This window comes from Zingiber officinale, chromosome 9A (genome assembly GCF_018446385.1).
Source record: "Zingiber officinale cultivar Zhangliang chromosome 9A, Zo_v1.1, whole genome shotgun sequence".
In the NCBI taxonomy this organism is placed as follows: domain Eukaryota; kingdom Viridiplantae; phylum Streptophyta; class Magnoliopsida; order Zingiberales; family Zingiberaceae; genus Zingiber; species Zingiber officinale.
The window spans coordinates 108,792,359-108,818,770 of record NC_056002.1 but is presented as its reverse complement, the minus strand read 5'-3'; the positions used below and the strand labels follow the sequence as shown (position 1 = coordinate 108,818,770).

The 26,412-nt window shown below is 38.6% G+C and overlaps 3 protein-coding genes and 1 non-coding gene across 5 annotated transcripts; 2 read left to right on the top strand and 2 right to left on the bottom strand.

Annotated features, from left to right (window-relative positions):
* Positions 1–429: 429 nt before the first annotated feature.
* Positions 430–511, bottom strand: TRNAS-AGA. Its single transcript has one exon. It is a non-coding gene; the product is annotated as a tRNA-Ser (tRNA).
* A 1,057-nt stretch (positions 512–1,568) lies between these two features.
* Positions 1,569–3,666, top strand: LOC122020089 (floricaula/leafy homolog). The gene is made up of 3 exons (XM_042577836.1): positions 1,569–2,231; positions 2,320–2,732; positions 3,222–3,666. The coding sequence occupies exons 1-3, from the start codon at positions 1,730–1,732 to the stop codon at positions 3,594–3,596; spliced, it is 1,290 nt and encodes a 429-aa protein (XP_042433770.1). The 5' UTR covers positions 1,569–1,729; the 3' UTR covers positions 3,597–3,666.
* Positions 3,667–3,779: 113 nt separating this feature from the next.
* On the bottom strand, positions 3,780–16,389 carry LOC122020088 (protein MEI2-like 4). Of its 2 annotated transcripts, none has more exons than XM_042577834.1 (15): positions 15,677–16,389; positions 15,033–15,488; positions 14,796–14,841; positions 13,760–13,984; positions 13,183–13,604; positions 12,845–13,003; positions 11,686–11,802; positions 11,452–11,600; positions 6,778–6,863; positions 6,232–6,666; positions 5,450–6,095; positions 5,264–5,348; positions 5,118–5,186; positions 4,766–4,945; positions 3,780–4,343 (listed from the first exon to the last, which is right to left on the bottom strand). In XM_042577834.1, exons 2-15 carry the CDS (start codon positions 15,129–15,131, stop codon positions 4,146–4,148), a joined length of 2,916 nt encoding a protein of 971 aa, XP_042433768.1. In that variant the 5' UTR covers positions 15,132–15,488; positions 15,677–16,389; the 3' UTR covers positions 3,780–4,145. The 2 variants fall into 2 exon arrangements, with proteins under 2 accessions (XP_042433768.1, XP_042433769.1); XM_042577835.1 differs by having other exon boundaries at positions 15,033–15,207.
* A 7,786-nt stretch (positions 16,390–24,175) lies between these two features.
* LOC122021269 (trihelix transcription factor ASR3-like) lies at positions 24,176–26,310 on the top strand. The gene is made up of 3 exons (XM_042579373.1): positions 24,176–25,036; positions 25,200–25,247; positions 25,866–26,310. Exons 1-3 carry the CDS (start codon positions 24,343–24,345, stop codon positions 26,207–26,209), a joined length of 1,086 nt encoding a protein of 361 aa, XP_042435307.1. The 5' UTR covers positions 24,176–24,342; the 3' UTR covers positions 26,210–26,310.
* The last annotated feature ends 102 nt before the right edge of the window (positions 26,311–26,412 follow it).

The following is a 26,412-nucleotide window of genomic DNA, read 5'->3' as shown; positions in this document are numbered from 1 at the left end:
GTTGTAAAATCACCGGATGTCCACGTCATTATGGAGATCACCTGGAGATAGCAAAGAGCGTCATGTCCCCAACTTTCATCGACTCAGCGCGCAGACAGGATCACTATGATTATTGATGAGTTTAGTAACTGAATTAAATATTTTAATATTCATTTCTAAATTTAGCGAAATAAATATTTAATTGTATTATTAAAGGATCTCAACGACCCATGTTATAGTAATGATATTAAACGACGATCTACCTACAGGTGGGTGCAGTTTGTATTTGTCTCATGCCAAGTGCTTATATAGATTTTGGGAGCGGATGTAAAATATCTCTCTCAGGTAAAGGCCGTACAAAATCTGTTTATATTTTGTAAATATATAAAAATGATTTTATGCAAAAGTGCAACATAATGTTTTTTGAAAAGAGGAAATTAAAACAAACATCGTGGTCGGCAGGATTCGAACCTGCGCGGGCAGAGCCCACATGATTTCTAGTCATGCCCGATAACCACTCCGGCACGACCACTTCATGCTCATACGACTAACAATTGCATTTTACTGTGAATATTGTTTTTAAATTCATTAACGGGCTTATTTTTATTGTTTCGTCTCAAAAACACTTGTCCAGTTTTTGCAGACGTGTAGCTATTCTAAATACGCGTAAAACACTCATTAAATTTATACTAATTATTAGAGAATAATGGACGAGTAGTGGCAACATAAGAAAGGAAGAATTACATTCGAAGTAGGAAGAACTAATCGTTGTCAATCACCGGCTGAAAGTTACATAAGCGAAAAAGTAGTAACATATCTTTGAAAGCAAGCGCATGAACTTACAGCATCCATAACTTTTCATTCCACAAAATTTATACTCTTATCAGATAAGATTCACACCGGATCGGAGTTACGTTCAAGCTCAGGATACATAATTATACTAAAAGTCAAATCAACTCGAGCTTTGCAATTATATCTAGTTTTTTTTCCCTTTAATTTTCACAACAGTGTAAAAAATATCATGAAACATATTCTTCTCAGTAAGATCAGCAACCCTGTCATAGAAAAACATGAAAAGGGAGAAGACTTTCCTCATCTATCGCCGACGGAGACCAAAGATCGACGATACCAATTCACGTGCCGTTCTTCCACTCGCATTGCCTTAATATTTTAACAGGTTCCATGCCCTGAATGAGTGAGTTCAAAGGTCAATGGTCAAACATTTCAGAGTAGGAACAGAGAGCAGACACGGAAGACCATGGGAATTAGGTGAGATTAACAGTTGATAGTTAGATTCCGAGTGGAATTTTACTTGACAGAATTTACTGATCCATCGCTAGCTTCGGGAGTTGGGATCGAACTTACGTAGATATCTCTGCAGGAGAACAACTTGCTCACTCGGCCCGATGACCAATGAGAGATGAATCTTACCTTACGCATCCTTCTCCGGAACTTTTTCTACCTCTTAATCGTCGAGTAAGCCTTTGCCCGAAACTGAAACCATACAAGCTCTGCACCTTAGACTTGGGACGAGATGGACATGATTAGCTTCTAATTGAAGACTTGGAGAAGTTATCGTTTCGTACGTAGAAGTGCACAAATACGCACGAATTTATACAGGAAAAGACACGTAAAATTAAGCCCTTTTTTTAAAAATTTAAAAAAAAAACAATAAGAGGGCTATAAAGCTAGAGACGACGGTGCGGGAGGTAATTACAAAGCAGCAGGAGAAGTTGAGTGGTAGGAGGCGATGGATCCGGGCGAGGCCTTCTCGGAGAACGTTTACAAGTGGGATCCGCGCGGCGCGCCGCCGCACCCATGCCGCCTCGTCCAGCCCCTCCCTCTGCCACCGCTGCCGCCGCCGATGGTTCCGCAGCCGGCTGCCGAGGCAGAGGATCAGCGACCTAGGGAGCTGGGCGAGGTGTTCTCGGGATACGGCGTACGGTACGCGACGGTGGCGCGGATCGGTGAGTTGGGATTCACTGCGTCGACGCTGGTGGGCATGACGGAGGCGGAAGTCGACGATATGATGGCCACCCTCGCTCACCTCTTCCGGTGGGACCTCCTCCTCGGCGAGCGCTACGGCATCAAGGCCGCTCTCCGCGCAGAGCGCCGCCGCCTGGTAAACTCCCGCCTTATGCTCCAGAACCGCGGCCACCACCGACTGGACGACGAAGGTCGCCGTCTCCTTTTACTGAACGACCATCAACTCCAAGGCAATAGCATCGCCCTCGACGCTCTTTCTCAAGAAGGTCAACTTATACCAGTCCAATCGATTAATTGTCTTCACTCCGCTTCTAATATCAACTTCCTTATTAATGGCGACCCTACTTTTGGCAGGACTATCAGAGGAGCCGGTGCAGCTCGAGAAAGAAGCAGCAGGGAGCGGAGGAGACACCGCCACGGCCGTCGCCAAGAAGGACGTCAAGGGCAAGGCCAAGAAGAGAAGTAGTGGACGAAAGAAAATTAAGAAAAAGAGATCCTTTCAACAAGGGGAGGAAGAAGAGGAAGAGGAGGAGGTGGAGGAGGAAGAAGAAGAGGAGGAGTGGGGATCGGGGTCGGAGACGTCGGGTAAGAGCCTGCGAGCGGAGCGACAGAGGGAGCACCCGTTCATCGTGACGGAGCCGGGGGAGGTGGCTCGGGCGAAGAAGAACGGCCTCGACTATCTTTTCCACCTCTACGACCAGTGCCGCCACTTCCTCCTCCAAGTGCAGGCCCTAGCCCGCCAGCACGGCCACAAGTGCCCCACCAAGGTCTGTACTTCCCTTCTCTCGCTCTCGCTCTATAGCCTCTAGTCTACCCCTGCCTCCGCGTAGCAAGTAGCAGAGCTGTGGCCCGCTCACGGCTCCCCAGCCGTACCAGTGTCAGGAGCACCTTGGTTGTTATGAATAGCGAGAGGAGTTGTCTTGTCGAGAGTGGCGCGGGACGATTTGACCACTTTATGAAACCGCGCCGACTGACACCAAACATCAAACGGGAACCCTGCTTTCGTGACACGTCACGTACTAACCCACCTCATAAACGCCGCAAGTACGGAAACCTCTTGAGCTCGTCGACATTCGTGCTTAAAGCTTCAAGTCGTAATAATACATCTTAATTAAGCCTGTCATTGGCGTTAAGTGTCAGATCACTTTTCCTGGTGTATCATTATTTGAACACAGAATTCGTATCCGTATTTTGTTTGGTGAATCGAAGAGCATGGACTAACTATATATATATACGTACGATTGTAATAAATGCAGGTTACAAACCAAGTGTTCCGATACGCGAAGAAGGTGGGGGCGAGCTACATCAACAAGCCCAAGATGCGGCACTACGTGCACTGCTACGCGCTGCACTGCCTGGACGAGGAGGCGTCGAACGCGCTGCGGCGGTCGTTCAAGGAGCGGGGGGAGAACGTGGGGGCGTGGCGGCAGGCGTGTTACAAGCCGCTGGTGGCGATTTCGGCGAGGCACGGCTGGGATATCGACGCCGTCTTCAGCGCCCACCCTCGCCTCTCCGTCTGGTACGTCCCCACCAAGCTCCGCCAGCTCTGCCATCTCGCCCGCAGCAACGCCGACACCTCCACCAGCTCCGTCAACGGGCTTCCTGCGGCGCCGCCGCCGATCATGTTCTAGGTCCCTTGGATTGTATTCAACATCCTTGGATTTGTTTATCGTATTCGACATCCCTGGATTGATCGACCCATATGACCTTTGATCTATCCGACTCGACCAACTCACTTGAATTGAACGACTCGTTTGGATCGATCCTAACATATTCATCTTAGCTCGTCCAACCAAACCAACTAACACAGCTTGTTTTAAAAAACCTCAATAGAACATTGAGTTCAAAATTCATGCCAAAAGTTTTAGGCACAGAGAGTATAACTCAAGATGTCTAGCCAGGCACAGTTTGTCAAGACCCAAATCTATGGAAGTACCTCAAAATGAACAAAATCCAGAGAAGAGAAAGGCCTTGAACCACAATCAGATTACAGCATCCTGTCAAACTGGAGCTTGTGTGCATTGTTGTATTTCTTTTATAGTCAGCCAAAATCTTTAAGCTCTTCCTGCGCCTTCGCCTTTTTCTGGGTTTTGTGGCACAAAACTAGTCGGTGAACATTGGCAAACTACCAAAATGGAGAAATGGTAGAGAAATCAAAGCTGCAGATTTTCTGTTTAAAATCAAGTCTTGTAACATGTCTGCTCGCACGTCTCAGAGTTAGTCGGCCAATCTGATGGAGAAGAGCCAGCAGCTGCGTCAGGAGAAGCTTCCACATTTGCAAAGGTAGTAGGACTACCATGATGTTGCTCTTCGATACCATTTACAGTTCTTGACCTGCTCGACCGGGACCTGATAGCAAGCCCCATAGGAAAGGGTTCCTGTATACAAAAATCCACTTAATGTCTCAAAGGCTGTCTCACAAAATTCTCCAGTTCGAAGGAAGAATAATGAGCAAACAGTGGATATTTATAGTAGGAGGAATTAAGCAAAACAAGAACCTACTGGACAAATCATAACTTTGAAGTATGTATGTCAAACAATTCCATAAGCAGTGGTTAATTCAGAATATATATGCCTCAAGTGCTTCACCTTACAAAACAAATATATCTATTGAAAGATGGGAAAACTTTGTTGAACAAGGTGAAATACAAAATTTGAAGTGCTGTGAATAACCAAAAGAAATTCTTGTGGGAAATTTTGAAATTAGCAGGACACATTGATACTCAATTCACTGTAAGCAGAAGCCTTGGAAAAGTGAAATTTGAACAAAATGGGGAATAGAAATTCAATATCACAGTACCTGATCCCCTGCATTTGGACCATCTGAATGGAAAATGATAGGACGACAACGTTTATCTTCATTCATTAGACTAGAATTCTGGAAATGAGTAATAAGAGCAGATTTCCCTTGAATTCTGGCGTATGCAAGTGAAGCGACTTTTTCACTGTTAAATTTTTCCCATTTCTTGCCATTGAATGACTGCACAGAGTGAAATACCTTTCTTTAACATATTTTCATATGATAAAGGAAAACAATTTTGACCAACTGATCTTTCATTAGCTGAGACACTCAACCATATCTCTTTTTTTCCCCCCTAGGAAAAGACTAATGCAAAAATTAAATTCATTTCAATAGAAAGTACTCGACCAACCTGATAAAATGGAATGATATGCTGAGGTTTGGTCATGTTTATAAATGCATATCCAACATTGCACTTGTTCTGACAAGATAATTGGAACATTACAATTAGATAACTAAATCATTGAGAGCCAAGTGCATCAAGGTTGTGTACTTTACCTTAAAATCAATTGGTAAATAGAAAAAGTCATAAGTGCCGCGATGATTTTCATCAATTGCAGCCAACAGCATCTTGGAAGTATACCTGCAAAACAGTTTATAACACTTCATTTTAGTTATGGATTCCAATTGGCAAAGAAAACAAATGGTTAGGGAAATTTTGAAGTGAAATACAAGAATGCATACTTATTAGGAATGTTTTTTAGCATAAGTGTTGTACGGGAGTCTTCACCACGTATAATAAGTTCAATATCAAGTTCATACTGCTTTTTGCTATCAGCCTGATTAGAATTTGCATCATTTCTTCGACTCTTAATACGATCAATTGGACCATCAAGTGAACTAGGTGTAAGAATCATAGCACTCCTACCATGGAAGATCTGGCCCCTTTGTTGAGATGAAGAGATCCCCACAAGTGAAGGGTTAGGGTCGATACAATTTCCAATAGCATGAACGGGGAGGCCACAAGAAGCAATGTCCATTGGATGCAGCTTAGGCATGTCAGAAAACCTCATGTTTCCAAGAGATCCAGGAAGCAAAGCATGTGAATCAGTGGCAGCCCCGCCATAGCCATGTCGTCTGTCCCAAAGTGGAGTGACTTGAGGTGCTGAACCAGCATGGTGCAAATGTGGAACTGTATTCAGCATATGAGATGACCTTGGATCCCCATGCATCTGAGATTGATCATGAGTGGGGGGGACGTTGTTCGCAAATGATGATAAATTTGGCCATGATATGGGGTTAGGGGGTTGGTGATGATATGCATTTGAATTATCCCAAACATATGGTCGCCCATTAAGAGGGAAACTTCCAATTCCAGAAACTCCAATAGCTGTAGAAAAACCGACGAATGAACAAGGAAATAGATGACGAAAAAAGTAAGATAAGGAAATCGCATTGATAAAACTCAATATACTTCACATTTGCAACTGAGGAAAATAAGGAGTACATAAAGTTTAAGTGCTCACCATTATTGTACTGATTAAGGGTACCAGAGCCCACTTTCTGGAGAAATCTGTTGTTGGTTTCTTCAGTAGATCTCATGTTGACATTAAAGCTCATAGCTGACATCAGGTTTGAGGATTCACATGGAGTGCCATTTGTTGTTCCATTATGAAAATCTGGAAGTGAATGAGGATGGAAACTAGTTATGCCTTGCCCTTGAACTCCAAAATTGAACTGGTTTAATGAATGGCTAAGATCTGCATGAGCAGCTTGATTGTATTGACCACTTATGGATGCAAATCTCAAAGTAGTTGATAAATTCTGGGATACAGTGGAAGACATAGCATGAGATGTGGCGTCTGTGAATGGGCTAATTGGTGCACAAACTGTAGAGTGAAGTCTATCGAAAGATCCATTTTCAAGACCATTAGATGCAATTATTCCATGAGACACAGATCCTGAAAACCCAATAGAACATAAATAAAATTTTGGCATTCAATGAACATAAACTATCCTGAAAAATGCATATGGTGGATCTTCATAGGGAATAAAAGGCATTATAAGGGTACCAAAGCATCCTGATTTAGAGTGGTCATCACTACCCGACTTCCATCCATTTGATGCTTCCTGCTCCAACTCTGGAGATTGCATCAAGCTGCTCATTCAAGAAATAGGTCACTCATGCATGATCCATAAGGGAGGAAATAATCAACAAATGAGAATAACAAGGAAAGTGCCTGACATGGAAAAGAATTAATAGCATAAAAATGGAAAACACAGATATGTGATCTGTGTATAATAATAGTTATTGAGAAAGATTTTACAAAGAAGAAATTATATGTTATATATCACTGTGATTGGTCAAACCAAGATAAAAATCACATATGAAAACCAACAAAATCAACCAGACAGAGAAAAAAACTAAATTTAAACCTAAAAAATACTAAACCAACTCGAATATCAAGCCAAGTTCACTTTGATTGCCACAAGACAAACAATATAATATTCCAAGAAACTTGTCCTCCAAGTGAACATGCAAATATTGAAGTTTGAAGACATTGAGTTCCAAGAACGCATAACCAACGTGAAATTTCACATTTGATAGAATGCACACACTTAATTTACACATCAGAAAATGAATATGTTAATTCATCTTTGTGTATGCTTTTTTTTTCACTGTATACCGACATACGATAAGTTAACAAAAATCTTTCAACAGCTAGAGGAGGTATATTTTCTTCTTCAGTGAGAAAAAATATGTATCAACTAGCTTACTTAAGGGACACTTTGTCTATATTTACTCTCTTCTTTCTTCTACTTTTATCTATTATTCTGAAAGCTCTTCTGTAGTTAACTTTTCCTCTCTAATTTTGGTTGAAGATCCATATGCATGGTAAAATATTTATTTAAAACTTCGTAAATCAATCGGTGCCTGCCAAAGAAATTCTGAGGGCGGCCTCTTCATCAATGGTCTTGCTATCAATAACCCCACTTCTCTTCTAATAGTGGCTGAGGTAGCAAAACATCTTATCCATGGTCATGATCTATGATTGACTAAATCTCAGACAATCCTTCTCCTAGTTTTCTATCAACAAAGTAATCACTCCCTTTGTTGTCTTGCATGCATGTCAATTGGGCATAAGGATAGAATCATCTTCAACTTCAAGCATCACAATATCAAACTACTAAGACTCTTTTTTCTTAACATATACCACAATGTATATTCCTCTTTCTCACCCATCGAATGCCTCACAACTTTTCTCACTCTACTTATCTCTTTTCAACTTCAAAACATCATCCTCCAAAAATCTTGTCACTCAGGGCATCTCACCTAGCAGCCTCTAGTTCATCAATGCCACTTACAAGGTCATGTCACTATGTGGTTTTTGTTTCTCATTGTCTTCCTCTATATGACCTACTTGGGCCCTCCTCAAGTTAAATCTGTGGATGGATTCATAATTGCAAGACTTATATGATTCATAATTTGTATTGCCAACTAAAATTTAAACTCAAACACTCAAAAATTAGACATAACCCATTTTAAAAATGGGGATGATTTTATTGTTACATAACATAGATGAAGAGTTAAGGAAGGGAGGAGACTGATATGGGAAAAGAAATCATGACGCACAGAGCCTCAAGGTCAATAGCAAGGGTGATATCACTCTTATCGTGTCTTGTCACGTAGAGACTCAAGATCGATAGCGAGGGTGATGTCATTCCTTAATGCAGGAGGATCCGAGATTTTGTCTTTTCTGTTAGGATTATTTTAGTTTTTTGCACCTTAGGGTTTTAAGTACAATTTTTGTCATTGTGTTAGAGTTGCCTCTTAGGGTTTTAGATCTATTTAAACAATTGGTTAGTTGATGTTAGGGATTATCTTTTTATTTTGAATCAATTTTTCGGCTAAACCTAGAGACGGCGGCGATTTCTTGTCTTCTCTTAAATTCCTCTCTGAAATTCCACCTCCAAAATAATCGCTATTCTACCCATGTCACTCTTGTTATCTCCTCTTATTGCAAAGATCTCTTTGGTTGTGCCTTTCATGAAAAATTAATGAGCTAAATTTGGCCCACATTCTTCTAAGATTGTCTGACAATATACTTGTATACAACTCCTTAATATCCTTGCCTAATTAGGACAAATAAGTACAATGAGGGTTAGATAAGCAAAGATGATCACGACCACCACAATTAACCAAGAACTTAAGAAAGCTATTTTTAATTGGCTAATCCATTCAAGTTTTACTTGGTTGTCATATGAAGCTTGCCGGTGCTTCTTTGGCTATTCATCTTTTATTTTCCTACCTTTCTTCTTTGGGCCCTCGGGAACATGCCATAAATGTAAACCTATTTCAAACATTTATATAGATGGGGATTTAGCCTTCCTTTTCCCTCAACAAAACAACTTGCTGAATCAGCGACTCCAACTGCAATTAAATTAACATAAATGGTCTAGGAATAAAAAATATTCAAAAAAAAGAAAGCCTATGGCATGCTAGTAAACTGGAAGGAGAAAGGGTACAACAATGAGTGGCATGCATCAAAGTGTTCAAAGGACTCCAGTTAAGATACCAATATATCTTACTCCAATCCTGGATCACAAAAATGAATCATCTTTCATAAATAGAATACAAACTATAGGCAAGCGCATAATTCAATATTTGCCCATCATCCTTTGAACACTCAACTAATGATGAAACACAAAATCTATTGCGCATTGGTCAATATTGATGTCAACAACATTCTCTTAAAAACACATCCTGCATAGGGAATACAATGTTAGCTATTCTCTATGCTAAGCAGTTAGTTCTTAGTAGTTTATCAGGTGTTCGTTCTCAACATTCAGCATGTTGTAGCAAAGGTCTTAAAAGCTTATGTGAATAATTTCACATGAGTGTGACATATAGGCCTAGTTTCTATGAGGGAAGGTACACCTAGAGAAAGAGAGAAGGTAGGGGAAATAATTAATAAAAAAGGTTAAGAACTTTTTTCTTAGATTTAGTGATAGAAGCAAAGAATTAGAGTTTCCCTTCTAACCATTTTTTTTTTTGGAGGCGAGAAAAGATGGAGGGAAACTTAAATTTGAAAATTTTAGAAAAATTTGGGACAAACTAAGAAAAATTTTGCCTAGTTCTTTTCTTCCCTCTCCATTTTCACCAAAATAAATAAGGAGACAGGTTGTGAGAGAAATTTTTTTGTTACCATATTTCCTTGTCTTGTAAGAAACATGGTCTTAAGGTTTAGACACTGGGACATTAGTGATCTCAACTAATTTTCAACCAAAACGATGGAGCACAATCTTCCACAACTTCACCATCCAGATCAAATATATGAATCTGACCCACAAATAGCAACAAAGATTCCTCACCCTTCTTGATTGTTCAGAAGAAAAACCATCTATATATCAACCTTGAACTCCCTATGATGGACTAAAAAGCTTTAAATCATTCAACAATTAGCATGTGTTCACAATTGAGTTATACATTAGACATTTTGGTATTGTTTCCCTTCTTTCCTCTGTACAATTAGATGATGTCAGATCAATTTAGAATCATACATCTTCCACTTGCTTTAAAACACCACCAATTAGAAAGGAAAACATAGATATAGTTTCAATACAAGGAACTATCTAACTCAAGTTATTGTGATTGCTAGATATATTTTATGAGTCTTTGAGTTCTACATAAATATCATTTTCAGTAATTAATACATTAAGTCAACTTTAACATTCCATGAAGAAAATCATATTATAAATAGTAGATAAAATTAAAAATGTCCTAAAATACTAATTTAGTTTTATATTGATTATTGACAAAGAATAGAAAATTGAGGGGGAAATGCATGGTTTGAAATCTCATACTATGATAGGTGAAACAATAGAAATGTATCATTTTAATAAATTACTGAAACTTGATATTGCCCAGCATCAAGACAATGTCTCCTAAGTCATTATATCAATCATGTCCACGAGTTCATGTCAACATTAGTCACCTCTGGTATGCTAAAATTGACATAATGTATTCATTTATTTTATTTTGTAGTTTGACTATAATTTCAAAATAGTAGCATTCCAAATAGAAAGCAAATATAGATTATCTTTTTCTCTATCTCTTTCCTCCTTCCACCTCCAATTTACTGCACCATATATCGGAATGTCAATACGATACCGAAATAGTATGGTTTCAATCAAAGACTAACATGGCAAGGCTTAAGTTTCCGAACCTTGATCTATCCATTTTATTTCTGACGGACTAAGTAGTTCTTAAAAGGTAAGAGTCCAACATAAATTGTCAATTTTTTATTATGCAAAGAATAATATTTATTGTCATCCCATGAATTTAAATAACTACTGTGATAACATTGATCTTCAACCGAATGAATGAAATAGATAAAACCCTTGGCAAAAAACATAAACGGCGAGCTCTGACCAAGGTATACTGTGCAAGTTCTGAGAACCTAATAATTCAGGGTGGTTTATGCATCAAACATAGAACTTAGATTCAGTTCAACTCTTTGCTCAAGACAAATTAACAATGATAATGAAACATAAACACATTATTATGTTGCCACCAGATAAGCATGATAGTCATTGGCCATCATTTGATTTCAAAATTCAGAATATAATAGGAAAAGATAGTCCATTATTATTATTATTCACTACAAGATATTATATAAAATGAACTGCTATAGATGAATTGTAAAAATATCAATATATGACTGAGTTCGTTTGGATAATACTACCGTCTTGCACCTCCAGGACGGCTAGACTCAAGTTTGATTTTCTTGCCTGCAATATCACTCCTGTTTAAAGAATGAAGTGCAGCTTCGGCAGCTCTCACATCATAAAATTCTATAAATTTATGATTATGCTTATGAGGTGTTTCCCGTATCTGGAGGCCAAATTTCTATTTTCAGCATCCATACCATTTCTGTATATGAGCAAAAATTAAAAGCAACAATCAGAATACTTATCACCTCTTTGATTTCGCCATAAGCCCCAAATATGTGACGAAGATCATCATTTGAAACAGATGCATCAAGGTTGAATACCACAAGTGTTCCCTGGTTAATGTCTTTCTCTGATGGATTGTTCTGACAATTAGAAATGAATTAACAAACAACGAGGTAAAAGTCTCTGGATACATTACCCACAATGGATGAACAACTTTCTATGAAATAAGGAACCAGCATGAAGGAATCAGTATGATAGGATATTTCACAGTTTAGGTCTAACCAGAGAAATCCAGCTTACATTTACCCAATTACCCTAGATACCATTTCATTTTAATGAAAGTCACAAAGCATGTTGAATTATTTCTGAAGGCTATAATAGACTCTGAACCATGGTTTAAAGTGTCGTGCCGAAACAGTCGAAACGGACGAAACGTCTCATTCCGCTCGGCAACCGGCACCGGCACGTCTCCGGCACCATACCCATGGCAAGTGTGACGTGTTGTGTGACCCCATGGTCATAGCAGAGGGTTCACTCGACCTTGCAACAGTAGCAGAGAGGTCACATAACTCTTCCACTGTCGTCGTAAGGGCATCGTGCGACCCTGCGGTCACTGCAGAGGGGTCGCACGACCAACGTGGTCGCGCCGAAGGAGTCATTCAATCCCCGCAGCCATGGCTAGTTGCGCAACCTTGCGACAAAGTCATGCAGGCTCGCGAATAGTGTCGGATTTCAGATTTTTTTTAATTAAATTTAGGTTAATTTTTTTAATCAACTCCTAATTATGGTGGAAATAATCTAAAGAGACTTTATTAAATCCTAACAAAATTATCTAATTAATTTTATATTTCATTTATTTTAATTTAAAAATTATAATAAAATTTTTATTTATTTATTTATCTATTTTCATATCTTTTCCTTTTTTAAAAGATTATTTTTTATCTTGTTTATTTTTTAAATATTTATGTTAAATATTTTAGTTTTTAATTAATATATTTTATATTTAAAAAATATCGAAATTATATCGGCACGGCACGATACGATACCGAAACCGTATCGTTTCGGTCCAGGACCATAACCTCGGCACGGGTCGAAATTTTAAACCTTGCTCTGAACTTTTAATTAGTACTAGTTCCACTAAAACAAATAGAGTATCATGTCTGAACATGTGATGTAGTTTACCTTTGGAATTGAAAAATGGATATCAAGCCTCCTCCGCCTCAATGGCTTACTTTGAAGTGATTTCATTGCATTTCGGGCTGCTCTTATGTCATAGTAAGAAATCATAACAAAACCTCGATGTTTACAGGCAGTATAGATTGTCCGTATCTCACCATATTGCTGCAAAATTTCAGTATATCCAATCAATACTAGCTAACTCTGTGGCATCTAATATTCAACCCTAACAAACAGCTGTTGTGCAACAATATAAGGAAAATAACAATGACAAAAAAAAACCAACAGTTGAGTACCTCAGTAATGTCAGCGAAAAACAAAAACATTATTACAAGAATAAGTACCTCAAAAAGAGATTTTAACTCAGCATCTTCAACATTGCTATTAATGTTTCGAACAAAAAGAGTTCTTGAAGGGCGTTCACCGAAAGGGTGTTCACCAGAAAATAAGCCATTTAGTCCACTTAGCTGCTCATTAGCTGCTTCTACAAGTTCAGAGGCTTTATTGGCATCAATGGTATCATCAATTTCTAGTTCGATACCTCCACCACTGTAGAATATGTCATCATCAATATCACCTCTATTATTGACCCGACCAACAAATCCAATATCATCATTAACACCAGAAAGTAAATCATCATCATCAGGAAGAAGGTTTCCTATTGTTCGAGCTTCTAGTTCTTCCATTGATTGAAAAGGCTCGTCTTCATCTAAGTTATTTTCATCTCTGGACTGACAGAAAGTGACATTGCTTGATGACAACTGCACTGCCTCATCAAAATGATAGAGATGATAGTCAAGATTACATTTGGAAATCTACTAAAGCATGTAATAGACCATTGTAAAAGGAAACAATCATAGCAGAACATTGTCAAAAAAAAATAACAGCATATTAACTCCACAAAGATGAAAAGGAACATACATTTTTTTACAAATATATCTGATAAAGAACTTGAGAAAAATCTGTCATAAAGGGGTCCACTCTGATGTTTGGGTTCCCTGATTGCAGAAGTAGTAGATAGACTGGAAAGATCAGATTGGAGAGATGAATACTGATCAACATCTTTCCAGGAATTTGATATGCCAACCATCTGCTCCCTGCGCATACAAAGTCCACTCTGCCCTAGATTTCTCTGGGGGTGAGCTCCTGCCATAGGAAATTTAATTAGTGGAGATGAAACTGACTAATGTCTAGACGTCAATGTCACTTCTTGTACTCCTGCAGTAGACAATCACTAACACACTTGAAGACATGGTAGTGCAGGAAGAAAAAGTAGAGAAAACAAAAGCCTCCAATAAGGATTCACAAAATTCAGAAACAATAAGCTAATCTATAGGCAACATACCAAAATTCAGTTACTTTTCAAGCCCCTGCCAACCTCATCGAAATCTACTTCATCTTATGCCCTTACTCAATTTGAAAAACTTACTAAATGAGTTGCAAGACAGACTAGACAGAACCCAAACTTAAATCCCACTAATAGTTCTCACATCAATCTTTGAAATGGAAGGTTTTAAAAACTTCCCATTTATGTCTCACACAGCGATCTTTAAAATGGAAGGTAGTAAAACTTCCCATTGATAGCTAACACAACAATCTTAAAATGGAAGGCTGCAAAAATCTTCCAAATGATAACGCTCAGAAAAAATATTTTAAATGGAAAGCTGTAGACTTTCCAAAATGAACGACCATATGTGCATATCTTCAATGAGCTGTGCAGGAGATTGGTGCATTCCCAAAGGAGTTATTTAAAAATAGCCCTTGAACGCGAAGAAATAACACTTCAGACTTTCTTTTGCAGTATCTCTTAACAAGTTCCCATAATTAATTTATCATTGGAGCCAGTAAAGTGGAACATGAGACCCATTCGCATAGGGTTACAGATAGATCCCAATATTCAGAAAGGTAAGCATCATCAACAGTTAATACAAACGTTAAAGAAAGGTGTATTGCTCACCATGATGATCAATCTCTGAGCCTGATTTCTTCAATCCAACTTGCCTCTGCAATAATAGATATTTCAAAAAGGCAGACACAGAAAATTAAGGTGTCGTGTGATAAAAATAATATCAATGTTTCTCAATGAAAAAAAAAAAGAGAGAGGGAGAGAAGAAAGCCGATCAACTAGAGGGAGATGTAATCAGGAAAGAGAGCACATGGTCACTTATTTATTCTTGTAAACCTATGTAATTACCTCTGTCAGAAAGACTAGCTCCTCGAAGAAGAGGGAAGAGTCCTCAGAATTCCGAACAAATGGAGACAGGCCATTATGTTCCATGATTCTAGTCGGCATCTCGTGGCAACAGAGGAGAAATGAGGCCAATATCCTTTTTGGATAATGTCAGTTGTCCTCAGTCAAAGGTCACTCTCTGCCGCAGATCCAAGCGAAAAGACAGAATCAGATCAAGCAACCACTATATCCTCATCAATGAAACAGTCGAGAAGACGATTAATCTCTTTAAACGAGCCGAAAGGAGGAGGAGAAGCAAAGATAGAAGGAACAAACTGCTTGACAAGAAAATGGCGAGGCTTCAAATTTTTTCCCAAAAGAAAAAAAATGAGTAACATTTGGTCTCAAAAATTGCTTCTTTTGTCAGCGAAAGAAACGGAACCAACAATTGAAAATGCCTCCACCAGAGCTCTGACCGATCTGACAAGACAAAAACAAAAGCAAGCAGAAAGATTAGAGGAATTCGATTTCTTTAAGCACAGGAAAATCATGCCTCCATCAGAGCTCTGACTTCAAAAACCAATCTTTCCTCGCTTAAATTATGTATTGCAGATAAAACCAGAACTCCCATCCAGTAAAATAAATCGGAGAAGAAAAAAAAAACTCACCGGATTGCTCTCTCTTCCATCAAACCACAGACTGCGTGAAAAAATACGAACGGAGCTGAAGCGGGCGGTAATTTAAAACAAGTTACTCGCGGAAATATAGATTACAACGACTCAACGAGCTAGGAAGGTAATTCCACGGATGGTTCGTCTGGCATTCATGCCGTGCCGGAACGTCCAAACCTCGTCCTTCAAAGTCACTTCCTTCTTTTCCCCTCCAACGCTATCAGGACGAGAGCCCCGCCTCACCTCCGCCGCATTCCAATATCAATTTTGATTTTTTTTTTTTATTTTTTTTTTTTTTTTTGCCCCTACTCCCACACTTCCTCCCTCTTCTTAGTATTTGTCGTTTTCTCGAGATTTGGTCCGGCGACACAGAGTCCGGCGAGAAGCCCAAGGCCACCAAACCTTAAACGGTTCACAGCATGAATCACGGCGCGCAGTCCACCTCTGCCGAAAAGAAGCGGAGAAGAGCAGAGCTAGGATAGAAGGGGAGGCTGGAGGCGAAGATCGAGGAAGGCAGAAAGCGCGCGGAGGACCAGACCACCGCGGCAGTGGCAAACGGGGGGGATTGGGAGCTGGAGGGAGTTAAAAAATTGATTATATTGCGACAAACGGGGGGAGGAAGACGAAGACGAAGACGAAGAGGAAGAGGAAGACGGAAAGTGCCGTTATGTTGGCTATGTTCTGTTGCGGAGTTACATAACGCTTCGGGACACCATCGGCCACGTTCCGTTCCGATCTAAAGTAGAGTCCCAACGTTCGAATCACGCAACAGAATCTCTCACTCACTGTGAGTAAATATCTCAGTCGTCCATTGACACTATCACCCTCGACATTTCTTACTATTTACTCGCATTTATTCCATTTAGTTTCAGCAGACTCAATTCTTAGTCGATAAATCTGTGACAATATTTACATTTTAATTTTGCCTAAGTCTTCTCTACCAACAAATTACTCTTTCTTAAAATGCTTGGTTCTTAAATAGATAGATGTTTTTAAATAAGACATTATATAAAAATTCTAATATTATAATTATAAATCACATCTTTAATCAAGACTCATTAGTCTTCGCGCCTATTTAAATTTGCTCTTCGTATTATTTTTAAAGTATATTCTCTTCATTTCTTAAGATCTATTGTACTTTTTCAACTTCAATATTTATTAAATTTATATTAAAATAAATTGGATAGAAGAGTCAGCCAACAATCGGAAGTGACACGTTACACTTGCGAACGGGAGAGGATGCTTCGCGCCTTTCCACTTTTGCACGCATGCTGCCACGTGTCTACATCGCGCATGGTGACTCGAAGAGATTGGAATCCCGTCGCGTTTTCCAGTTTTCCCCACGAAGCCACCCGCGGTACCGCGCTACGGTGGGACCAACAGAAGCCTGTCCAATAATGTCTCGGTAACAAACGCTTCTATTGTAGGGCGAATTCGATTCGAATTTACTATCATGATCAGGATCAGATTTAAACTACCTTCACGAAACAGTCGGGTCCCACTCTGAGCGCGGATTACGTCATGGCGCGGACGCGAATCCTGAATTATACGCAATCAAATTATGTCACGGAGACGGGGTGGGGCCCAGGTGCGGTCCCAGCGGTTGATCTGCTGGCTACTGTCCGCGACGAACAAAAGCAGAAGGGCGTGGCGTGCGCCGTCCAAGGGAAGGAGGAAAATTGAATTGTTGACAAATTACTAAACCGTTGTGGAATAGCTAAGTCACGTTATATATGAATTTTGAAACTATCGTATTACATATTCAATTCTATGTTTTTTCCCTCCGATTATTCTAGTGTAGCAAACAATTCACACCATTATAACATCTGAATCGATTAATTGCTATAATATAATCATCAATTAAAAAATTTAACTTATGTTCATAAAATTACTGTTAATATGATATATAAAAATAATATTTGAGGTATAAATATAATTAAGAAAATTAAAATGGACATATAAAATTTTATTTCATACCATTTTTAATTTTTTAGATTCAGCCAATTTAGATCAGTCACAATCGATAGACTTAGAGAACTCGAAATGACATGCAACTATATCATATGTATTAGCTCTCAAATATATCAACGTCATTTTCATACGCATATACAAGACATAGTTCCATATCATTTCGAGCTCTTTATGTTCATTAATCGATTTTGACCGAAACTTATTGATCTCTTGATTATATTTATGATCTAAAATATTATTTATTTACATCATATTAAGAATAATAATTTTTTAAACATAAATTAAATACTATAATAATCAATTTAGAATATTACTATACTGATAAACAGTTTTCCAATCGATTATTATAGTTTATACTATAACAATCATTGTAATAGGAATGACCGAATGCAAAGGGATAAAACAAAATTAGGTAGGTGATTTATGATAATTTAGATATTAGATAATTTTAATTACATGATTAAGTAATTTCTCGAATTGAATTTTTTTCAATATTTGCTGCAATTAACTAACTTTTACCTTTAACAGGTAGCGAGTAATGAATTCCGCCCGGTCACAAATGTTACTGACGTCACTTGTCATTTTAAGAGGCATATGGCTCCATGTATATATATATATATATATATAATTTAACTTCTAAATCTTGATTAAGATAAAATTCTAAATGATATACTCATAAATTAAAAGAAATAAAAAATATAAAAGAGGATTGGGACGCTGCCCTAAATTGAACGAACCCTGTCCCAGATGTTGCCTTGGTCGAGATATGCAAGCCTTAAATACCTGTTCTCTGGTTTGGTTTGCGTGCAAAATTTTTTTCGGTTTTTTTTTTAAAAAAAAACTATATCACTCATGATTTCCTCTTTTTCATTAATACTGACAAGACATTGGTTTAAGAGTAGTTGCTCAATCACTATTCTTCACTTCTCTGTTGTCACATGTGGATGCTTCTTTGTTGTTCTACACTCTTTCTCAGATAACCAATAACAATTTTCTTCTTCGGCTAAACCTTGCTAAAGATTTCAGGTAACAAGAGCTTTCATCACAAAGACACATGCATTCAAACAGTTCTCATTAAGAATCAAGCTCCATTTACCTTTTTTTTTTTTTCTCTTCTAAAGTCTCTCCTTTCCCTTGCATGTGTTTGAACAATAAACAATGTTGATGGGCAGGGACAAGATTCCTTCACCATCATAATCCTGCTTTCAGTAATCATTTAAGGCACCCAAAAACCAAGTTTCTTACTTAAATCCAAGCACCTACACCTGCACAGTACCTACCCTATCTTCCCCTGTGATGTCAGAAAAAAAAACTTACAGCAGAATGATCGAGGAACTAGTTGGCCATCAGGCATGAATGTTTTGCTGAAGTAATGAGTTTTGGATTATCTGTCACAGAGTGGTCCAGAGTGGGGGCGGAGCCAACTGAAGAACAGCAAGAACAGTGGCTGTGATTTATTACCATCAGGCACGAATGCTACAATTGTAACCGAGCGTCAGATTGGCCTGCATGAACTGCAGCATCCAAGTGATTGCTAGAAATCATGCGTGGCTCTGGTGAACTGCTACTGTTCATCATGTCAGATTTTAATTGTACCAGTTGACAACGAGGTGATCTTAGAGAGCCAAATTACTTCAGAAAATTAAAAGAAAATTGAGTTTGCAAACTAAGAGATGAACTGAGAGGAGCCTTTTGCCAACAAGAGGGACCCAGATACCCAATGCAGAGAATATGATAGTAAACAAAACAAAGGAAAGGGAGGGAGGCAGGGAAATGCGTTTGGACACTGAAAATCCTTCTTATCCACTCTAGGAAGTGTAACATCAAATCACATCGAGATTGCCACTGTCCTCCCTTTGCTGTCAATTATATCATCCAACAGGAAACTGCAACTTCTGTCAATTTCTGCTCATGTACTATTTACTCTTCTTTTTCTTCTATCTTCATGAAGTGGTTCGAACACTTGACGAAACATGGTCCAATAGAAGAACAATCTTTTGAATTGATGGGCAAAAAAACAAAAAAACTCTGAAGGCAAGCAAGGACCAGCGTAAAACTCTCTTCTTCCTTTTTTATGTAGAGTTCTTAATGGCTCGACCTACACTGGGTGTAGCGTGTAGGCCAGGCAGATACAAATAATATAAGATAGTGTGAAATGCTTTGAGCCCTGAAAACCCAAGTTCCTTTATGATTTTCATTATCAACTGACAGCCTAAAGCATCCACTGGCACCAGTAGTTTAGTCCTTAAACAATGATTGATTCGTTGCAGATTGATTGGTGGCGTGGTTTTGTCATGATAACAGGAATCTCCCTACAGAAATTAGCTGTTCTTCACATTTCAAGCGTCTTTGTGCAATCAAGAATAAGCAAAAATAAAAAAAGACTTTTTTATTTAAAAAAAAACTAACAAGATCATATTTTTTTCTGAAGTCCGAAAAATGTATTTTATTCAAAGTGTTCTGCCAACACTATCACATTCTTTTTTCGTTGCTTCCTTATAAACACATGAATTTTTATAGAAAGATACGTGAACAAAGTTCAACTTGAGCCCACAATAGTTCCTAACCCAAAATCACCAGTCAAAGCCTTTGGATTGGATTCCAAGCAAATAAAATTGCTGAGTGTTGCTGTTGGAGTTGATTGGAACTAGATTAAATCGATATATAAGTTGTTTTAGTCATGGAAAAAACTAGTCTCATAGTCATTAAAGTAGAAGTAGACTAGATTATATCTGGTCAGTTGAACATTTCAGTAGTCTAGCTAGCGCAAATGTTTGTAGTAGAAACTATATATTGGAAGGCAAATGATGAATTTGTAGCAAATCAATCATGAAATTCATGATAGAAGCTATTCATTCTTACCTAGATACTAGTTTACAGGTGTTATTCTTTGACGAAAGCTTACACTAGTGACTAAATCTTATGGATATTGACATTCGATTCCTCCTACGATTACCAATCAACTCGTCGGATGTAAATTTATCTAGCTAGCATTTCTAACCAACTAAAGATTTGCCTAAACTTTTGGATGCATGATCTGTATAAGAAGATTAAGTACCTTGTCTTCCATCTATGTTTAAAGTGGTTGATATGGTTCTCTCTTAAAGTCGAAAGAGATCCTCAAAGAAATCAATAAGTCATTGTCCATCAAGATTACAATGGGGTGTTAGCTTGACCCACCCCCAACCATCCCTTGCACATTTGACACCTTGGCACCATTAGCAAGGCATATTGGCACCACAGGAGATAATCTCCACTGACTTTTGCAAGATTTTCTGTCAAAAAATTGTTTTCTAATGACCAAAGAATCATATCTTTTAGGTTATTGCTTGTAGCACAGATGGCATTTGTAGGAGTGTGTTGAGAACAATGGCTTGTCCCCACAAGCATATGCTCCTGAGAATGTGAAAGTTGATCGCCATTAGATATAAAGGTCAACCACTAGAATTCCTTGAAGATAAGGGAAATCTTAAGCAATCTACCTTAATTATATATATATATATATATATATATATATATATATATATATATATATATATATATATATATATATATATATATATATATATATATATATATTGACGCAACAATAATATATATATATATATATATATATATTGACGCAACAATAAAATTATTATCGTGTGACTTGAAGATCATGAATTTGAGTCATGGATATAGTCGCTTGAATATAAGATATATAAAAATTGGACATGACATAATGTACATAGCAGATTAAACGGGCAAACAATCAGTGGTGTTGGGGCATTGAACAAGGCAAGAAGATTAGGCAGTAAATGACCTAGGAATTCTTAAAAGACAGCACTTAATTTTTAAATTTTCTAAAAGACATATTTGTTTCCATTTTATCCCTTCCACCTAGGGATGTCAATTTAGATGGGTTCGGATTAGATTTAAGCAAGAATTTTATATATAAAAAAAATCTAATCCGAACTTGATCATAATCTGACCACAATCTGAACATCCTAAATTTGAGTTCAGATAACTCAATCAATCTGAATATCCTGATTAATTTTTTTTTTTGCTTACTTCCTCTCTAATTTTTTACTTTTCTCTCAATAATTTATCATTATCATACTAATCTTGATATTATATGCATAAAAGCATCTTAATTTTTAAAATAAAATTTAATTTAACCCTAAAAAATCCACTAAATCTTAAATTCAGGTCAACCCGATCAACATAAACCCAACTTGATCATAACACAACCTGAAAACCCCCAACCCTGAATCCGATATTTTTTATGTTGACTCAAGTCGGGTTGGCGCACGAGTTAGGTTTATTTTTGACACATTTACTTCCACCAACTACAGTGATAATGATACTGGATTTTAAAGAACAACACCACTGTGGTGTTATATTTCAAAAATCAACATCATGGTGATGCTAATTTGTGAAATGTAACACCAAAGTGGATGCAACATCATTGTGGTGCTGATTTTTAAAAAATCAACATCAAGTGAAGATAATCTTTGAAATCAAACATCACAATGGTATTATTTTTCGAATACAATAATACAATGGTTGACGAAAGAAGTAAAATGAGAAACTAGTATGTTCTTTAATAAATCTAAAAGTTAAATGTGTTTTTATGAGAATTTTACAAAAGGTCATACATTGACCTCGGGCATCCCATGTGATTGGCTCCACAACCATCTATATATAGAGAGGTAAATAAAAAAACCAAGCAAGCCACTACGTGGGAGGATATTTTTTGTCGACTTTATCGAGAATCAACCGTTATCTATTTTTACAAATTTATCACGTAGTGACCAACTCGGCTTATATTCTGAGGCAACCAATTGAGTTAATATTTCTGTAAAAAAATGTCATACGCTGACCCCGAGCACCGTACACAGTTGCCCTCACAGTTATCTACAAAGATATAAATCAGGAAATCGAGCAGGTCACCACATGGGAGAGTATTTTCCGTTGATTTCATTAGGAATCGACCCTTAATTATTTCTACAAAACTAGCATGTGATGACCAACTCGGCTATGCCTTTAGAGTAAGAAATAATAATAGAAGGTATGTATAGTTGGCCAAATGATTTTGATGGACAAAAGAATCAAATAGATTGGAAATAGTCATTTGAGCTTAGACAAATTGGATGGATCAAATCAAGTCGGAGAAATAGTATTCTCTCGAAGGGTTGTGGTCCTAGGCCGGCGAAAGAAGCAACTTAAATTGGGCACTTAGGTCACACCCTACATTAAAGTATGCAACATAAGCCAAGTTCTACTTAAGCCAACTAATGAATTAAATTAATCCCACACATGTATGCACACATCAGTGACACAATACCTACAACTTGTCACATTGCAATTATATAAATTCGGATACTTAAACAAACCACAAAAGAAAAAAAAAAAAAAAAAAAGAGGAAATAATGTGTTGAAGAAAGGCACAAGCAATCCACTTGTACTTTTTAATCACATATATGTAATCTTAAAATTATTCCACCCCCTTAATCAATCACCTCGTGGATAGGCAAGGGAACAAGATAGATAGCATTGGCAATGGCATTGACATCGACTAAGGCTCCATCTCACCTTCCAGTGGCCGAAAGGGGCAGCTCCATAGATCCTCTCCATTACCCAAATCGACTTGAAAACTAAGTATAATGGATGGATTTCGACGCTAACGGGCCACGTGTTGGCACATGGTGCCTTCTGTTTGTAGGGTCCATGCTATTTCAGTTTGCCCCCACAACTTTGCTAGGAGAAGATTTTGTGGTGGCTTTAGTTGTGTTGTGGATCGTTAGCCCTTTCCCAACCTCCAAGAGGCATGCCCACTTGATCATTATATTTGGTGTAGGAAATTAAATTAGGAAAGAACTTTTTTTTTAATTTGCTTTTAGAGTTGATTTGGTATTGACATGATAAATAAGAATTATCAGTTCAATTTCAATAAGGAAAAACAAACAGTTTTGGTAGAAAGATTCTTATGTTTTGATCATATTATGAATGCAAAAAAATAATAATAATCAAAATGATATATGGATGCGAAACTTATTTATATAGCAAAAGTTTTGGATATCAAAATTCACCATAATTGATTGAAAACTAAAGAAGAGTAATCATATAAAGAAAAATAGAAGTTGAAATTTTAATAACTCTTGTTTTTATATATATATAATAATCTTAAATAAGAAGAAAAAAAAAAGGAAAAAAAAAACTCCAATTAGGACGGGAACAAATCACAGTTGATCTCATCTCTCTATATATAAAAGATAAAGATAAAGACAAAGACAAGGAGGGGGATTGAATTAGAGGGTGGTAGTGCCTTATCAACTCCCAAACTAAGAAAGGGATGCCCCCTTGGCTTTCTCACATTCAATGGTTTTCCTCAATCGCCATGGTATCTTTACCACGCCATGTTAACGTCAAGATACGACTTTATAGTGTAGAATTATACGCCCATGGATTTTAAAAAATACTTTTCTAGAAAAAGAAGATTGATAATTAAAGATGGAATTAATAAGGGAAAGAAGGATAATTAGGGCTTAATGAAAGGCCTCTCCTCCTCCTTTGTTTTGCCCTCATTTCTTTGTTATTTCTTCTCTCTCTCTCTCTCTCTTAATTGCCTTTGAGGAGGCTGTGCATGGGGAGCTCCGTTTCAGTTAGATCGCCGATTAGGATTTACGTGGGATCGACGACGAAGCCGTGAAATGGCAAACGCCGTCGAGGCAGGGGGGTCCAACGGCCACTACGGCGGCGGCGGCGGCCCGGGAGGGGGGCGGCTACCGCGGTTGCCTCGGTGGACGAGACAGGAGATACTGGTGCTGATACAGGGGAAGCGGGTGGTGGAGAGCCGCGGGAGAGTGCGCGGGAGGGGCGGCGGCGGGGTGGGGCGAAGCGGGGAGGAGGGAGCGGCGGCGGCAGTGGTCGCGGCGGGTCCGGTGGAACCCAAGTGGGTGTCGGTGTCGTCCTACTGCGGCCGGCGCGGAGTGAATCGGGGCCCGGTGCAGTGCCGGAAGAGGTGGAGCAACCTCGCCGGCGACTTCAAGAAGATCAAGGAGTGGGAGGGGAAGGGGAAGGAGTCGTTCTGGACGATGAGGAACGATGTCAGGAGGGAGCGGAGGCTGCCGGGGTTCTTTGACCGGGAAGTATATGACATCCTCGACGGGGCGGCCTTGCCGGAACCGGAAGCAGAGACCGCAGAAGAGGACGAGGGGAAGAAAAAGGGCGACCGTCGGACGCCGTCGTCGGCGGTGGATGAGGAAGAGGCCGTATTTGACAGCGGGCGGACCGCAGCGGGCGACGGACTGTTCTCCGACTTGGAGGAAGACAAAGAGGCGGAGGAAGAGGAAGAGGAGGATCCGGCGCCTCCACCGCAACCAGTGGCGGCCGTGCCAATCTCAGGTAAATGGATGCTGATCCTCTACCTCCCTTCATGATCGATAATCATTCGATTAATTTTTTGCAAATTTCTATTCAAAACTACAATTTTCTCATGCGTTTCTAAATCTTTTGAGCATCTCATGCGATTGATGTTTCTTTTCCATGCGTATCTTCCACCGAGTAGAAAAGGAGTGGGAATCAACTGAGCAAGGGAGGTCAGATTCTGGTCAAGGTAATGCCTTGGTATTTTATAGCATTAACAATCATAATCAATTCAATAGATTTCAATAAATCTGCTCTCTTGTGGCATAAATTCCAGTCTCCTGAATTCAAAGTTGAGGGAAGGAATTATTAATTAGTGGATATATGCCCAGTCCATGATCTTGCTTCTTTGATCGAGATGAATAATTAACTAGATTCTTCCACCTCTTTAAAATGCCATTTTCTGTTGTGTGATTGTGTTCCTCAAGTTTTCTGCTCAACTAGTGAATATATATATATGATGAAACTCAATATGCAGCTACGAATCATTGCACATTCATTGTAATTGGTTATCACATCTAAAGATTATGGGAACCTTTTTAACTAATAATATGTTAATCTATTTGAAAGGAGGATACCTAAACCCTAAAGTTCTCTTTATTTATTAATCTCTCGAGCTCTCTCAATCTTTCTCTTAGCTTCTGTGGTGTGGGTTTCTAATAAGTTAGTAGTACAAGCAAACTCTGATGGATTTATTGAATGATTCTTGTTGCTGTAGCATTCCAGAGGCAAAGTAGAATGCCGTCAATTCATTCAATCAATCAACAGTGTAGTATAATTATCTGATACATTAATTGGATTTATGTAGCAACGCCTAAAAACAACCAAGAAGAAGAAGAAGAAGAAGATGAGGATGATAATGATGGTGATGACGATGACATCCCTGAGAAGGGCTCCCCTTCGCACTCGCACCAGGGACAGAAGCGGAGACGGACATGGCCAGAAGCAGCAGCAGAAGACAGCGACCTGCAGCTGCAGGGCAGACTGATTGAGGTCCTAGAAAGGAACAGCAGAATGCTGACAGCGCAATTAGAAGCACAAAACCTCAACTGCCAATTGGACAGAGATCTAAGAAAGGACCAAGCTAAGAGCTTGCTTGATGTTCTAGGCAAACTCGCAGACGCTCTAGGCAAAATAGCTGACAAGTTATAGCAAAGCTCGAGCACTTTGAGACATTCAAGGTGGATTTACTGGTGTTTTTTACGGAGAAGCATGTGAATTGGCTATTAAAATCACTAGTTCATTTCTGTTTTTTTTTGTTTTTTGACATTTTTTTTCTTTGAATGATCTATCTCAAATAGTGTAATAGTGAGCTCACATAGAGTTTTGGCACTAGGATTTAGCAGAAATTGCAG

Excerpts from the sequence above, each read along its gene's own strand:
- LOC122020089 (XM_042577836.1), top strand. The coding sequence starts at position 1,730 with ATGGATCCGGGCGAGGCCTTCTCGGAGAACGTTTACAAGTGGGATCCG. Across the intron at positions 2,232-2,319 it reads CGACGCTCTTTCTCAAGAAG|GACTATCAGAGGAGCCGGTG; the intron begins GTCAACTTATAC and ends TACTTTTGGCAG. Across the intron at positions 2,733-3,221 it reads GCCACAAGTGCCCCACCAAG|GTTACAAACCAAGTGTTCCG; the intron begins GTCTGTACTTCC and ends TAATAAATGCAG.
- LOC122020088 (XM_042577834.1), bottom strand. The coding sequence starts at position 15,131 with ATGCCGACTAGAATCATGGAACATAATGGCCTGTCTCCATTTGTTCGG. Across the intron at positions 14,842-15,032 it reads AGCTAGTCTTTCTGACAGAG|AGGCAAGTTGGATTGAAGAA; the intron begins GTAATTACATAG and ends CTATTATTGCAG. Across the intron at positions 13,605-13,759 it reads AGATATATTTGTAAAAAAAT|TGCAGTTGTCATCAAGCAAT; the intron begins GTATGTTCCTTT and ends TTGATGAGGCAG.
- LOC122021269 (XM_042579373.1), top strand. The coding sequence starts at position 24,343 with ATGGCAAACGCCGTCGAGGCAGGGGGGTCCAACGGCCACTACGGCGGC. Across the intron at positions 25,037-25,199 it reads GGCGGCCGTGCCAATCTCAG|AAAAGGAGTGGGAATCAACT; the intron begins GTAAATGGATGC and ends TCCACCGAGTAG. Across the intron at positions 25,248-25,865 it reads GAGGTCAGATTCTGGTCAAG|CAACGCCTAAAAACAACCAA; the intron begins GTAATGCCTTGG and ends GGATTTATGTAG.